This window comes from Plecotus auritus, assembly GCF_963455305.1.
Source record: "Plecotus auritus genome assembly, chromosome: 1".
In the NCBI taxonomy this organism is placed as follows: Eukaryota; Metazoa; Chordata; class Mammalia; order Chiroptera; family Vespertilionidae; genus Plecotus; species Plecotus auritus.
In genome coordinates, this window is record NC_137770.1 from 139,149,985 (window position 1) to 139,164,832 (window position 14,848).

Genomic DNA, 14,848 nt, shown 5'->3' on the forward strand with positions numbered 1-14,848 from the left:
CATCAAAGGAGGGGACATATTTAAAATACCAACAATCATCATCATTATCATTATTATACTGTGAATATGCTTTTTGTAATGAACAAGGAAAGAAAGTGCTTCATATTGGTACAGATACTGAAGGAATATTTGATTCAAGAGTTTATGCAGTGCCCAGGGCAGGAACATTAATGATAAAAATGAGCTTGAGTTCTCAATATCTAAGGTTAAACACCAGGTTATTTTTCATACTGTTCCTTTAAATAATGAAAAGATAAGATAATTTCTAATGTATTTTTTAAACTTATCTTTAATGTTGAAATTACATATGTCCCCCTGTTTTTGCTTCTGGACCCAAGGCTAGGAAAAGCAGACCTTGATGTGTATCATGGTCCTTTCCAAATGCACTCAGCCCCAGCAGTGAGAGCCACAAGTTGTGGATCACTGACAGCTCCAAACAGGTACATCTGACATTGGCCTGCACCAGACCCTCAAAAAGACTGAGAGTCATAGCAGATCTACCTAATACATAGAAACAAACCCAAACAGGCAGCCAAAATGGGAAGACAAAAAAACAAAAACAAAAAAAACAAGCCCCAAATGAAAGAACAAGAGAATTTTCCAGAAAAGGAGCTAAAAGATATAGAAACCATGAAAAATAACCACCCAGAAATGAAGAATGACATAGCAGAAACAAAGAACACCTTGGAAGGAATAAATAACAGATTAGAGGTGTTATGCCCAGATTTCGTGATCCCCAAAGACCACCAGGGAGCCGAGTCCGATGCAAAAGCAAAGAGCCTTTAATCGAGCTAGCTCGAGCCCAGTCCCCCCCCCCACACACACACACACACACACACCCCGGCACAGCGGCGAGGTGGAGAGAGAGAGAGAGCCCAAGACCCCAAACGTGCTGATTTATAGGGGGCCTGGGAGAGGTAGGAGGGGTGAGGTAGTGTGGCCTCCGCTGATTGGTTGGTGTCAGGTTGCACATGGGGGCAGGGCGCAGCTTACTTTCCCTTGCATTTCTATTGGCTAATTCAAAGGTGTGGGTTGGGCTCTTGGAGAGGTTCTAGGGCGGGAACCTGACTCCACGAGGTGGAAGACATGGAACAAAAGAAACATGGAGTCTCCCCGCCCTTTCAGAGGAAGCCAAGAATTGGATCAGCAAATTAGAAGTTTTGGGGGAGGGGGGTGCGGAAATCACTCATTCAGAGAATCAAAAAGAAAAAAACAATTTAACAACAGGAGGACAGATTAAGGGAGCTGTGGGACAACAAGAAAGATAACAATATCCACACTATAGAAGTACAAGTCATTTTTGTCTGGGCTACAGGTTTTGGTTCTCATCATCCCTCTACTTTCTGCACTTGCCTATTCTCTATTGTTTTGTTTTGTTTTGTTTTGTTTTGTTTTGTTTTGCTTACTTTGCCATCTACTTATAAAGCAGTGGTTCTCAAGCAGTAGAATCACATGGAAGGCTTGTTAAAACAAAGATTATTGGTCCTCACCCCCGAAGTTTCTGATTCTGTAATTTTGGAGTGGGGCTCAAGAATTTGAATTACCTAGTGTCTGGGTGATGCTGATGCTATAAGTCAGAGGACCCACACTGTTGCAGAGAAAAATGCAGAACCAAATCAAAAGGTTAGCTTTGACCTCACTGGGTTACGTAATTGTATCAACCTGCCATGATAGCATCTGACAATCCTATATAATAAAGAGGTAATATGCAAATTGACCCTCACACCCTCACAAGATGGCTGCCTACGACCAGGCCAGCAGGGGGTTAGTGAGGGACGACTGAACAGCAGGCTGCATGGGGCGACCAGGCCGGCGGGGGGGTTGCAGGGGGAGACAGTTGGGGGCAATTAGGCCAGCAGGGGGGTGCAGTAAGAGGCAACCAGACCGGCAGGGGATGGGGCAGTTGGGGACAACCAGGCCAGCAGGGAGGGAGCAGTTGGGGGCAACCTGGCCAGCAGTGGGGGGCAGTTAGGGGCGATCAGGCCAGCATGCAGAGGCAGTGAGAAACGATCAGGCCAGCAGGTGTGGGCAGTTAGGGGCGACCAGGCAGGCAGGCAGGCAGGTGAGCGATTAGGAGCCAACGGTCCAGGATTGTGAGATGGATGTCCGACTGCCGGTTTAGGCCCAATCCTGGGGATAGGGCCTAAACCGGCAGTCAGACATCCCCCAAGGGGTCCCGGATTGGAGAGGGTTGAGGGCTGAGTCTGGGTTGAGGGGGACCCCTGCCCACCCCGTGCATGAATTTCATGCACCGGGCCTCTAGTCTTCTCATAAATACATGTACTGACTAAACAGTGACAATGACAATACAACTACTCTTACCACTTACTGAGGATTTAGCATGTATCAGACATTTGGTAAACTTTTTGCACACATTATCATATTTAATCCTTACAAAAATTCAGCAAAATATTCCCATGTTATAGATTTAGAAACCAAAGCTATTAAAGCTAAATTTCCCGGCACCACATCACAGTAAGTGCAGAGCTGAACCCAGCTCTTTCAGAATGCAGTGTGCATGCTCTTGCTCTTACCTGCTATCTATCCCACCATCTTCACAGGCTGAAATAACCTCTCACCCAAAGAAAAGTAATGTTCTCTCTTCTCTGATCCCCTATTATTTTATTAAGTCTTTCACATTGTTGTTGTGTGGTATTATTTTCATGTCAGTCATCCTCTTTAGAATATGAACTTCATTCATCTAACAAATATTCAAGATGTGGATTCTAGCAATTACCACAAGGTCTCGTAGAGTTTGCATTCCATAAATGCTTCTTGAGCTAATGAATTAATGAATTTACAAGTTAAAAATCATGGTAAAAATCTATAATTATATATGCAAATAAGTTTAGGTGAAAATAATTGAGTGATTGCTACATGTATCTATTTGTATATCACCCATTTCTCTAGGCTAGCGGTCGGCAAACTCATTAGTCAACAGAGCCAAATATCAACAGTACAACGATTGAAATTTCTTTTGAGAGCCACATTTTTTAAACTTAAACTATATAGGTAGATACATTGTTATTAACTTAATTAGGGTACGTGGTATTTTGTGGAAGAGCCACACTCAAGGGGCCAAAGAGCCGCATGTGGCTCGCGAGCCGTAGTTTGCCGACCACTGCTCTAGGCTACGCCAACCTACAGGAACAATTGGGAAATACAGTTATTGTCTAGCCGCCTGCAACAGTGTGTCTGCAACTGTAGTTCATAGGCTCTCTTTATCTCATTCCCAGAGTCATGAGCATGTCTTACATGAGCCTTCAGACTGCCCTGGGCCAAGGATTGCATTCATTCCTACTGTACTGTATGTGACTCCCAGCTACAACACTGATGCTGTCCTTGCAGGTTACATGTTGCTCCTATTGTGACTTCACCTTCACCCTTCCTGAGATGGCAACTCTGCCTTCCTTTTTTGATCACTGTGTAATTAGCATGGACCTAGCAGTTACTCTGGATAGTTCCAATGTAATCCACAAAACAGATCCGTGTTCTTGGCTTCCCTTAAGATCTCTAAAGATACAGTCCTTTTTTTCTTTTAACTCTCTCCCTTTTCTTTCAATTAATGACCTCCCCACCCCAGCAACTACAACCAAGAGCATCCCTGTAGCCAGGTAGTTTTCCTGTTGGGGAAGAGATGGGGTGAGAGGTCCAAATTAGGAGATTGTTGGCTCTAATAATATGGCATGGTGTAGTCACCATCATTCTCCTCTCCAAAACTGTGATGAGTGTCTGCACTCTGCTTGTGTCCTTGCATGTGGTATTTCCAGGCTTCCCAGAGGCTAGAAAAATGGCTACAGTTCCAATTGCTTGACGGTATTAGGACCCATACTTACTAAGTTCTCAGATTTGAGCCAGGCCCTGTTCTGTGCACTTTACATGTATTAATTTCTAGAGTTCTCACTTTGACCCCATGAGGTAGCTTATTATCACACCTTTATTAAAGATAAGAGAAGGAAAACAGAGAGGTTAAGTAACTTATGCAAGGTTACCCAGCCAACAAGTGGAACTATACTCTGTTCTAGACTCTGTTTGTGTCCCTGTGGAAGGTCTTGTCTGCTCTGTGTGGTTCAGTAGTCCCCCAGACTGAGGCCCACCTTGATGGGCCCACATGTCATGAGGGAAATGCACACAAAATAGAAGCCCACATATACTGCATCTCAGCTACTTATGGAGGGTGATTTTTGAGAAAAATATTAGCTTTTTTGGTTTTACTTTAAGGAATAAATCATCTTGAATGTAGGGAGTAAAAATTCAGTTCCTTTCTTGTTTTAAAATGAAAGGGTGAAGAAGCCTGTCTGGTATGGGTCAGTTGGTTAAGCATCGTCTCATGCACCAAGAGTCGCCGGTTCAATTCCTAGTCAGGGTACATGCCTGGGTTGCAGATCAATCCCAGAAGGCAGCCAATCAATGTTTCTCTCTCACCCATGTTTCTGTCTCTCTCTCCTTCTCCCTTCCTCTCTCTCTAAAGTCAATAAGAACATATTTAAAAACATAAAAAACAAAAGAGTGTAAAGTATTGTCAGTAGTATCTTTGAGGGAAAAAAGAAAATTTATTAAAAGACTTAGGGAAAGAATAAAAACTGGGTTGCCACTGAAAAATTTTAAATGTACCTCAAATTTTTCTGATGTAAAGATTTTGCATGGCATGTTCACCCCTATAGATTTTTGGATACACAGTCATAGATGTGGCTGTAAATACTTCCAAATACTGAGAAATTAATGGCACAGTGGAACACACACTGCCTAAGCTCATTAATGCAGTCTTGATCACACTTGACCATTATCTTGACCAGTAGCCACAATCCTTGGGGGTTATAGGTGCCAGGCACAGAACATTGACCAAGATGTGAAACAGAAAATGCTTCACCCCACAAAAAGTCAAGAATTAATTTATATGTTCAGCTTTATCCTTAAGACATGCTACCTATAATTTTTTTGCAAATGAAAGCATCCAGGTCATATCATCATGTTTTGAAAGGAAAAGCTAACTATAAATTTCCAATAATAGAGAACTGATTAAATGATGCTGCAACACAACCACATGAAAGATGGTTGGAGAGGAAAGTATTTTACAATATCCATGGACACCACCTTCTCATGAACGATGTCTGTGTTCTTATCTCTCTTTCGCACTCACTTCTGAAGCTTCTCTGTTTGGCTTCCACTCCCAATGTTCCTCCAGAGATAGCCAGTGACTTCTGTATGGTTAAAGGCAAAGGTCATTTTTCAGTCCTCATCTTGAAAACATTCAACATTGTTATCATATTTCATTGATTAATTCATTGACATTTTCTTTTTGAAGTGGGGGATGCTGCAGTAAATGTTCAGAAACATTTTAGGACATAGTGTACAGTTGTTTGTGCAATTGTATATCACTTCATGTTCGTATAGCACACACAAAAAGTGAGTCTTCACTTCTCAAACTGAGAATCTAAAGATTCTAAATTAAGAATGTGCAAAGCATGCCAAGACACTTGACTATCCATTACCCAAGCCCATACAGAGTATTTTTCCTTAAAACCTTTGGAGTTTGCAATATAATTTTTAAGCTTATCAAAGAAAGTTATGAACTTTCTATATTTTTTGTATGTTTTAAAAACTTTTTTATTATCTTAAGTATTGATGGAAGTTAAACAACTTCTCTTGAAATCCAAAGTATTTGATAGGTAAGCATTTGGTACCTAAAAGGTAATTCTTTATGATATATAAATCTGCTATATTTTCCTTTAACTTTAAAAATTATAATCATGGCTTTGACAATTTCTGGTGCCATTAATTGTGTGTCCTAGTCAGTGAATGGCAATCTTCTTCAGACAAAAAATTTTGTATCTCTGAAATCTTTTAAAATGATAATTTGGCATTCAAATTTAAATTAAGTTGAACTATATATTCTACTACCAATACAAATAACTCCACTTAAAAAAAATTATTGTTGAAAGTATTACATATGTCCCCTTTTTTCTCCCATTGACCCCTTTTAGCCTGCCCCTGCCCCCGTACTCCATGCCTTCACCACCCTATTGTCTGTGTTCATAGATTATACATATATGCATTCAAGTTCTTTGGATAATTTCTTTCCACCCACCCACCTTCCTCTGCCTTCCCTCTGAGATTCCTCAGTCTGTTCTATGCTTCTATGTCTCTGGACCTATTTTTTTCATCAGTTTATTTTGTTAATTAGATTCCATATATAAATGAGATCATGTGATACTTGTCTTTCTCAGACTGGATTATTTCACTTAGCATAATACTCTCCAGGCCCCTCCATGCTTTCCCAGAGGGTAAGAGATCCTTCTTTTTTACTGCTGCAAAGTATTCCATGGTGTAGATGTACCATGGCTTTTTTATCCACTTGTTTACTTATGGGCAGTTGGGCTGTTTCCAGATCTTCACTATTGTAAATTGTGCTACTATGATCATAGGGGTACATAAATTCTTTCTGATTGGTATTTCAGGTCTCTTAGGATATATTCCTAGAAGTGGGATCACTGGGTTAAATGGCAGTTCCATATTTAATTTTTTGAGAAAAATTCCATATTGTTTTTCATAATGGCGACATCAGTCTGCATTCCAAACAGCAGTGTACTAGGGCTCCATTTCTCCACATACTTGCCAGCACTTGTCATTTGTTGATGGTAGCCATTCTAACATGTGTGAGGTGGTACCTTATGGTCATTTTAATTAGCATCTTTCTGATAATCAATGACTGTGAGCATTTTTTCATATGTCTCTTGGACATCTGTCTGTCCACTTTGGATAAGTGTCTATTTAGGTCCTTTGCCCATTTTTTAATTGGATTGTTTGTCTTCCTTTTGTTAAGTTGTATGAGTTCCTTAAATATTTTGGATATTAACCTTTTATCAGATATATCAATACCAAATAGGTTCTCTCATACACTTCTCCTTTTCATTTTGTTGTTTTCTTTTGCTGTGCAGAACCTTTTTATTTTGATGTAGTTCCATTTTTTTTGTTTTCTCCTTAGTTTCCATTGTCCTAAGATGTATCCGTGAACATATTGCTAAGAGAGATGTCTAAGATTTTGCTGCCTATGGTTTCATCTAGGATTTTTATGATTTCACGACTTATATTTAAGTCATTTATCCATTTTAAGTTTATTCTTGTGTATGGTGTAAGTTAGTGGTCTAGTTTCATTTTTATTTTTTTTAATTTTTATTTTTTGCTTGTATCTGTCCAATTTTCCCAACACCATTTATTGAAGAGACTGTCTTGACTCCATTGTATGCTCTTGTCTTCTTTGTCAAATATTAATTGACCGTAATAGCTTTGGTCAATTTCTGGGGTCTCTATTCTGTTCCATTGATGTATATGCCTATTCTTGTGCCCGTACTAGGCTAGCTTTGATTACAGTGGCTTTGTAGTATAAGTTGATTTCTGGTATTGTGATTGCTTCCAATTTTGTTCTTCTTTCTCAAGATTGCTGTGGCTACTCAGAGTCTTTTTTGGTTCCATATCCATTTTTGGAATATTTGTTCTGGATCTGTGAAATATGCTGTTAGTATTTTAATAGGGATTGCATTGAATCTGTAGATTGCCTTGGATGGTATGGACATTTTAATTCTACCAATCCATGAACATGGTATATTCTTCTACTTGTTCATATCTTCCTCTATCACTTTTTTCAATGTCTGTAGTTTTCTAAGTATAAGTCTTTTACCTCCTTAGTTTATTCCTAAGTATCTTAATTTTTTTGTTGCAATTATAAATGGGATTGTTTGTTTAGTTTCTCTTTCTGAGAATTCATTATTGGTGTATAAAAAAGCCATCAATTTTGGGGTGTTGATTTTGTATCCTCCTACATTGCCAAATTCATTTATTAAATATAGTAGTTTTTTGGGTGAAGTGTTTAGGGTTTTCTATACACAATATTACATCATCTGTGAATAATGAGAGTTTTACTTCTTCCTTTTTAAGTTGGATGCCTTTTATTTCTTCTTGTCTGATTGTAGTGACTAAGACTTCTAGTACTATGTTGAATAAGCGTGATGAAAGCGGACGTCCCTGTGTTGTTTCTGTTATTATGGGAAATGCTTTTAGTTTTTGCCTATTAAGTATGATGTTTGCGGTAGGTTTGTCATATATGGCCTTTCTTATGTTGAGATATGCTTCTGCTATTCCCACTTTGCTGAGAGTTTTTATCAAAAAGGGGTGTTGGATTTTGTTGAATGCTTTTTCTGCATCTATTGATATGATCCTGTGATTTTTGTCTTTCAGTTTGTTTATGTGATGTATCACATTTGATTTGTGAATATTGTACCAATCTTGCATTCCTGGAATAAATCCCAGTTGGTCATGGTGTATGATCTTTTTAATATTTTGCTGAATCCGATTTGCTAATACTTTGTTGAGAATTTTAGAACCTATGCTCATCATGGATATTGGCCTATAATTCTCTTTCTTTATTCTATCTTCATCTGGTTTTGGAATTAAGATAATGCTGGTCTTGCAAAAGGACTTTGAAGGTGTCCACTCCTCTTGAATGTTTTTGAAATAGTTTGAGGAGGTTAGGTGTTAGTTCTTCTTTAAATACTTGATATAATTTCAATCTTCTTGAATTTGTAGAGACTTGTTTTGTGTCCTAATATGTGGTCTATCTTTGTGCACTTGAGAGGAATGTATATTCTGCAGCTTTGGAGTGAAATGTTCTATTGATGTCAATTAAATCCTTCTGATCCAGTGTATCATTTAGAGTCACTATTTCCTTATTAATGTTTTGTCTGAATGATCAATTCAATGAAGTCAACAGGGTGTTAAAGTCCCTACTATGACTGCATTGTTGTCGATCTCTCTCTTAAAGTCATCTAGAAGTTTTTTTATATATTTAGATGCGCATATATTGGGTGCATATATGTATACCCAGTATAGGTTATATAAGTAATAGAGAAAAGAAAGAGAATACGAGAAAAGAGGGGAACAAACTATATATATGGGGAGAAAACTCCAATAGAACAGCCACTAATCCCAACAAATGCCAGCAACAAGTACCTGGAGATGAATACAAACTACAAACAACAACTAATGTCAAGCGAAGTGAGGGAAAACATAAGCAAAAAACAAACAAACAAAAAGAATAAGCAAAACAATCTCACAAACAAGCATAAAAAATTGATATAATCAACTATCAAGCAAACAACAACAAAAGAACAGAGAGAAAAACAACTTTTTGGATAGTGAAGACAGAGAAGAGAAAGGTGTGTATGGACTTGGAGCAGGGGATTGGAAATTAGACATATAAGTAGGGTGAAATTTTAACGCGGGTAAAAAGAAAGAATAGAGAAAATCTAAAGCAGGAAAAGGGTAAGAGAAACAGGACAACAAAAGGGGAAAAGTTAGGAAGAGAGTGATGACATAAAGGTAAAGTTAAGATAGAGTAAAATGATGCTAAAGGGACGATGAAAATAGAATGTAGAACACTAATCCCAAAGTAAAATAAAGAGAAAATAAAATGATACTTTAAAAAAAAAAGGTAAAATAGTAGTAGTAATAATACTGTTTGAAAATAAAATGTAATAATTAAAAAGGTAAAATCAAGTGAGGAAAAAAGAAAAAAAAATAGTTTCTTAAGTAAAAGATGAAAAAAAATAAAAATAAAATGTGCAGTAGTGAAGGTCATTCACTTTCTCTACCGTTCTGTTTGGCATGCCTGTTTCCTAGTCAGGACAATATTGCAGTTCCCTGCATTCCACTGTTCCTCAGTGTTGTAAGCCAGTCCTGATTTTTAAGCAGGCAGTGTGTCTTAATTTTTTGTATTTCTTTATTTGTGTTTACACAAGAGTCAATTTGTGATTCAACCCCTGGGTGGCAGTGTTTCTGGATTGACCTCCGGGTCTAAAGATCCTCTCTAGCCAGTGCTTAGATCCTGCTTTCCCTGTGGCATTCAATACCGGTTTGTGGGAGTGGGTTGCCCAAGAGCTGGTTCTCTGATGGTTATTCCCTGCTCTGATCCCCAGGTTCCAGAAAAACAGCTTTCCCCTGCAGTCTCTTAGGGTGTCCCCAATTGGGTGATCCTATGTATTGGGCTTAGTAATCAGAAGCAAGGATTTAAAGAAAAAACAAAAAACAAAAAACAAACAAACAAAAAAAAGAGCCAGCGTAAGTGTGCGAACTCCGGGGCTGCGTGCAGTCTTTCTTTCCCCCTTGGATCTAAGCAGCTGGCACACTTTTAAAACTTTTAGGCTGTCCTTTTGCATCAGATCAAAATGGGTTGCTTTTTAGAGATCCCCTCTGTTAGCAGCTCTGAGGACCCCCTTCCACATTCACAGATCACGCCAGCCCCAACAGCCACGGGATTTTCTAGGCACAGACTTCCCCAGGTCCTCTAACTCCCGCAGTGCGCGCATTTCTTTCTCCTGCCAGGAGCAGAGACCTCACCTTATCCCAGGCGAAATCTGACCTTTCCGTGGTGGAGTGTAGAGGTCTCTGAATCCGTGTGTTTGCGCCAATTGGGGACCGGTGTTCTGGGGTTCGCAGCTGTTCAGTGGGTACCATAGTTGTTGATTTTCAGGCTTCCGATAACATCCACTTTCCCCTTCAAGATGGCATGGTCTCTGCGTCCAAGCCGGTCGCTCCGGGAGGGAACCCAGCAGCAGTGGGGGCTGCCTGGTCAGGGGAGCCCCATCCATCAGTCCCCCACCATCTCCTGGAGTATAGCTGTCCCTCAACTCACAAACAAACACTCCCCATACGACCCTCAGCTGTTCTTTCTATCTGCTCCAGGACAAGGCTCGGGACACGTTTGTCTATTCTGCCGCCATTTTTTCCTCCCCTCAGATCCTTGCTTTTCGTTACCTTGAATACTTCATGCCATTCCCTTCTGGCCTGTGGAGTTTCTGATGAGAAATCAGCTGACAGCCTTATGAGAGCTCCTTTAAAGGTAACAAATTGCTTTTCTCTTGCTGCCTTTAAGATTCTCTCTTTGTCTTTAATTTTTGGGATTTTAATTATAATGTGTCTGAGCATGAGCCTGTTTGGGAATATTTTTTGCTTGGGACACTTTGTGCCTCCTGAACTTGTATGACTTTTTTCTTCATCAGGTTAGGGAAGTTTTCTGCCATTGTGTCTTCAAATAGGTTCTCTGTCCCTCTATACTTTCTTCTCCTTCTTGCACTCCAATTATGTAAACACTGTTACGTTTCATGTTGTCCCCCAGCTCCCTTATGCTGTCCTCCTGTCTTTTTGTTTTTTTTATTTTTTGTTCTTTGATTGCACGATTTTTTTCTATTCTCTCTTCTAATTCACTAATCCTATCCTCAGCTTCCCTTAATCTGCTGTTTATTCCCTCCACTGTGTTCTTTATTAGTGCTATGTCATTCTTCATAGTTTCTCTATCTTTTCTCATTCTGTTGAGCATCTTTGCTATCATTATTCTGAACTCTATGTCTGATAAATTTCTTATCTCCATTTCATTTAGCTCTTATTCGGGGGAAATCTCTTGTTCTTCTATTTGGGTGTTGTATTTTTGTCTCCTCATTTGGCTGCCTGTTTGGGTTTGTGACTATGTATTAGGTAGATCTGCTACAACTCTCAATCTCTAGTGCAGGATAGTGTCAAACACTGTTTATGACTAGTTAGGTAAGGTGAAGACTTAAAGCCTCCACCTCTACTTGCAGACTGATTGGATTCAGTCTTGAGTTTCCTCAGGCAATTGTCCACAGGTATGGCAAGTTTTTCCAACAGGGTGGGGCAATTGCTTCTGCCTGGAGGCTAATTGTTATCCTCAGTCTCCTAATTGGCCTCATAAACTCCATAGGGAGGGGGCATGAGGTTTTCCAATAGGTTTGGCAACTGTCTTCCCCATAGCAAAAACTACTGGGATAGCAAAGGTCTGTAGGAGAAGTCCTCCTCAGCATGAGGGAATGACTCAGCACAGAAAACCAGAGTGTCTGCCTTCTAACTTCTAATCCAGAGCCACCAGCCCTGGCTTCTGCTGATACAACTCCAGTCCACTCTGCCCTCCCTCTGCCAGAGCTCAAGGTGAGTTGCTTCACAGGGAATTTTGTGTGTTGACCTTTTAAGAGTTTGCCTGCATTTCCAGCTATCTCTCCCTGGCAGAGAGCAACTCTTCTGCTTTTCACAGTCAGATGTTATGTGGGCACCTTTCTCAGTTCTGGTGCTTTCTGCCAGGGGACCCATCTTGGTGTTTAGATGCCAGAGTTCCCAGTGGCAACTCCCACAGCTGATATATCTCACTGGAACTTCAGCTGCTATCTGTGTAGTATCCACTTACTCAGTTGCCATTTTTTAATTTCTCCAAGATAACTCAACTTAAATGACAATTACAGGAATAGATACCTTTTCTGCTCTACTCAATTTATAGATAAAAACTATGTTATAGCTGATTCCTATTGGTGGTAGTCAAATTTCATGTTCTATTGGATGAACCATAATTTCAGAAGCATTAAAATGTAAAAATACATGTTTTTGAATTGAAGAAATAAGCTGCCTTAGTTTTTCCTTTTGGTTGCAGACTATCAGTCCTAGGGTAGTATTAAACAACTCAGTAGATGCATGTTGTGGTAGATTCAGCTCCTGGATGGCAATGCTTTCTAAGCAAAGACTGGAGATCAGTGCTCTACGTACTGCCGTTTCCCAAGCCTCAGTAGACATGCCTGGTTCTCATTACTCCAGTGATGGCCAAAATCATGACTCTTTTTTTTTAAATTTAATAAATCTTTATTGTTCAGATTATTACAATTGTTCCTCTTTTTTACCCCCATAGCTCCCCTCCACCCAGTTCCCACCCCTTCCTCTGCCCTTACCTCCTCCCCACTGTCCTCATCCATAGGTGTACGATTTTGTCCAGTCTCTTCCCGCACCCCCCACACCCCTTTCCCCCCCAGAATTGTCAGTCCACTCCCTTTCTATGCCCCTGATTCTATTATATTCACCAGTTTATTCTGTTCATCAGATTTTTTATTCACTTGATTTTTAGATTCACTTGTTGATAGAAATGTATTTGTTGTTCATAATCTTTATCTTTACCTTTTTCTTCTTCTTCCTCTTCTTAAAGAGTACCTTTCAGCATTTCATATAATACTGGTTTGGTGGTGATGAACTCCTTTAGCTTTTTCTTATCTGTGAAGCTCTTCATCTGACCTTCAATTCTGAATGATAGCTTTATTGGGTAGAGTAATCTTGGTTGTAGGTTCTTGCTTTTCATCACTTTGAATATTTCTTGCCACTCCCATCTGGCCTGCATAGTTTCTGTTGAGAAATCAGCTGACAATCGTATGGGTGCTCCCTTGTAGGTAATTAACTGTTTTTCTCTTGCTGCTTTTAATATTCTCTCTTTGTCTTTTGCTCTTGGCATTTTAATTATGTCTTGGTGTGGTCCTCTTGCTGCTTTTAATATTCTCTCTTTGTCTTTTGCTCTTGGCATTTTAATTATGATGTGTCTTGGTGTGGTCCTCTTTGGATTTCTTTTGTTTGGGGTTCTGTGCGCTTCCTGGATTTGTAAATCTATTTCTTTCACCAGGTGGGGGAAGTTTTCTGTCATTATTTCTTCAAATAGGTTTTCAGTATTTTGCTCTCTCTCTTCTTCTGGCACCCCCATAATTCTGATGTTGGTACACTTGAAGTTGTCCCAGAGGCTCCTTACACTATCTTCAAATTTTTGGATTCTTTTTTCTTTTTGCTTTTCTGGTTGAGTGTTTTTTGCTTCTTTGTATTTCAACTCTTTGACTTGATTCTTGCGTTCCTCTAGTCTGCTGTTAGGTCTCTGTATAATATTTTTTATTTCAGTCAGTGTATGTTTAATTTCTAATTGGTCCTTTTTCATATCCTCAAAGGTCTCACTAAATTTATTGGCCTTTTCTAGGAAATTCTTGAAAATCCTTATAACCGTGGTTTTGAACTCTATATCCAGTTATTTGCTTTCCTCCATTTCTTTCATTTGTGATCTGTTTCTTTGTCTCCACATTTTCGCTGCTTCCCTGAGTTGGTAGAGTAGCTTTGTGTGCTAGGTGTCCTATAGGGCCCAGTGGCTCAGCCTCCCCAGTTTCCTGAGGTGGACACTCTTGGTGCACCCCTTTGTGGACTGTGTGTACAGCCCTGTTGTAGTTAAGTCTTGATTGTTGTTGGTATCACTGGGAGGAATTGACCTCCAGGCCAGTTGGCTGTAAGGATCAGCTGTGTCTACACTGGGAGAACTTCTGTGCTGGAGACAGCCTTATGAGACAAGACTTGCAAAATTGCAAAAGCCTCTGTGCTCAGCTTGGATGGGGTGGAGTTTCAGGGCTGAGCAGACAGCCTTGGCTTCCCATCAGCCCTGCCCTATGAGGCCCCTGGGTCTCAGTGTCCCTCAGTAATCGCTGCAAGCACCTCTGAGAGAAAGCCGCCCTCGAGTTTCGCCCACTGCCAGACAGTCCAGTTTTCCCCCAATAAATATGTATTCCCAGATTCTATCCCAGAACTGGAGTTCAGTGCAGTCGGGAGCTTCCGTCTTCCTCCCGCTAGAGAAAGCCAGCGGCACACTCAGCAGTCAGTCCTCTCTGCGCGCACTCGCATGCATGCCTCCAGACCTCTGCCTTTCGCGGCTCCCCTGAGTTTCCGTGCGTTCCTCTCTTTTCCCGACAGTCCAGACTCCCCCCGTATGAGTCTGGGTCCCCAGGGTCTCGCCCGAAACTGGGGTTCAGTGCAGTCGGAACTGGAGTTCAGCGCAGTCGGGAGCTTCCGTCTTCCTCCCGCTAGAGAAAGCCAGCGGTACACTCAGCAGTCAGTCCTCTCTGTGCGCACTCGCGTGCGTGCCTCCAGACCTCTGCCTATCGTGGCTCCCCTGAGTTTCTGTGTGTTCCTCTCTTTTCCCAACAGTCCAGACTCCCCCCATATG

The 14,848-nt window shown here is 40.5% G+C and overlaps 1 protein-coding gene across 2 annotated transcripts in view; it reads left to right on the top strand.

The window, feature by feature from the left end:
• The window catches only part of APBB1IP (amyloid beta precursor protein binding family B member 1 interacting protein), a 135,120-nt gene that overhangs the window by 31,710 nt on the left and 88,562 nt on the right, over positions 1-14,848 (top strand). Inside the window, exon 2 of one of the 2 annotated variants that reach the window (XM_080641492.1) lies at positions 10,792-10,894. The exons of the other annotated variant lie outside the window; for it this stretch is intronic. Within the exon in view, the coding sequence (XP_080497618.1) occupies positions 10,877-10,894 (18 nt within the window). The 5' untranslated portion in view covers positions 10,792-10,876. The remainder of the gene's footprint in view (positions 1-10,791; positions 10,895-14,848) is intronic. 2 annotated transcript variants of the gene reach the window in all.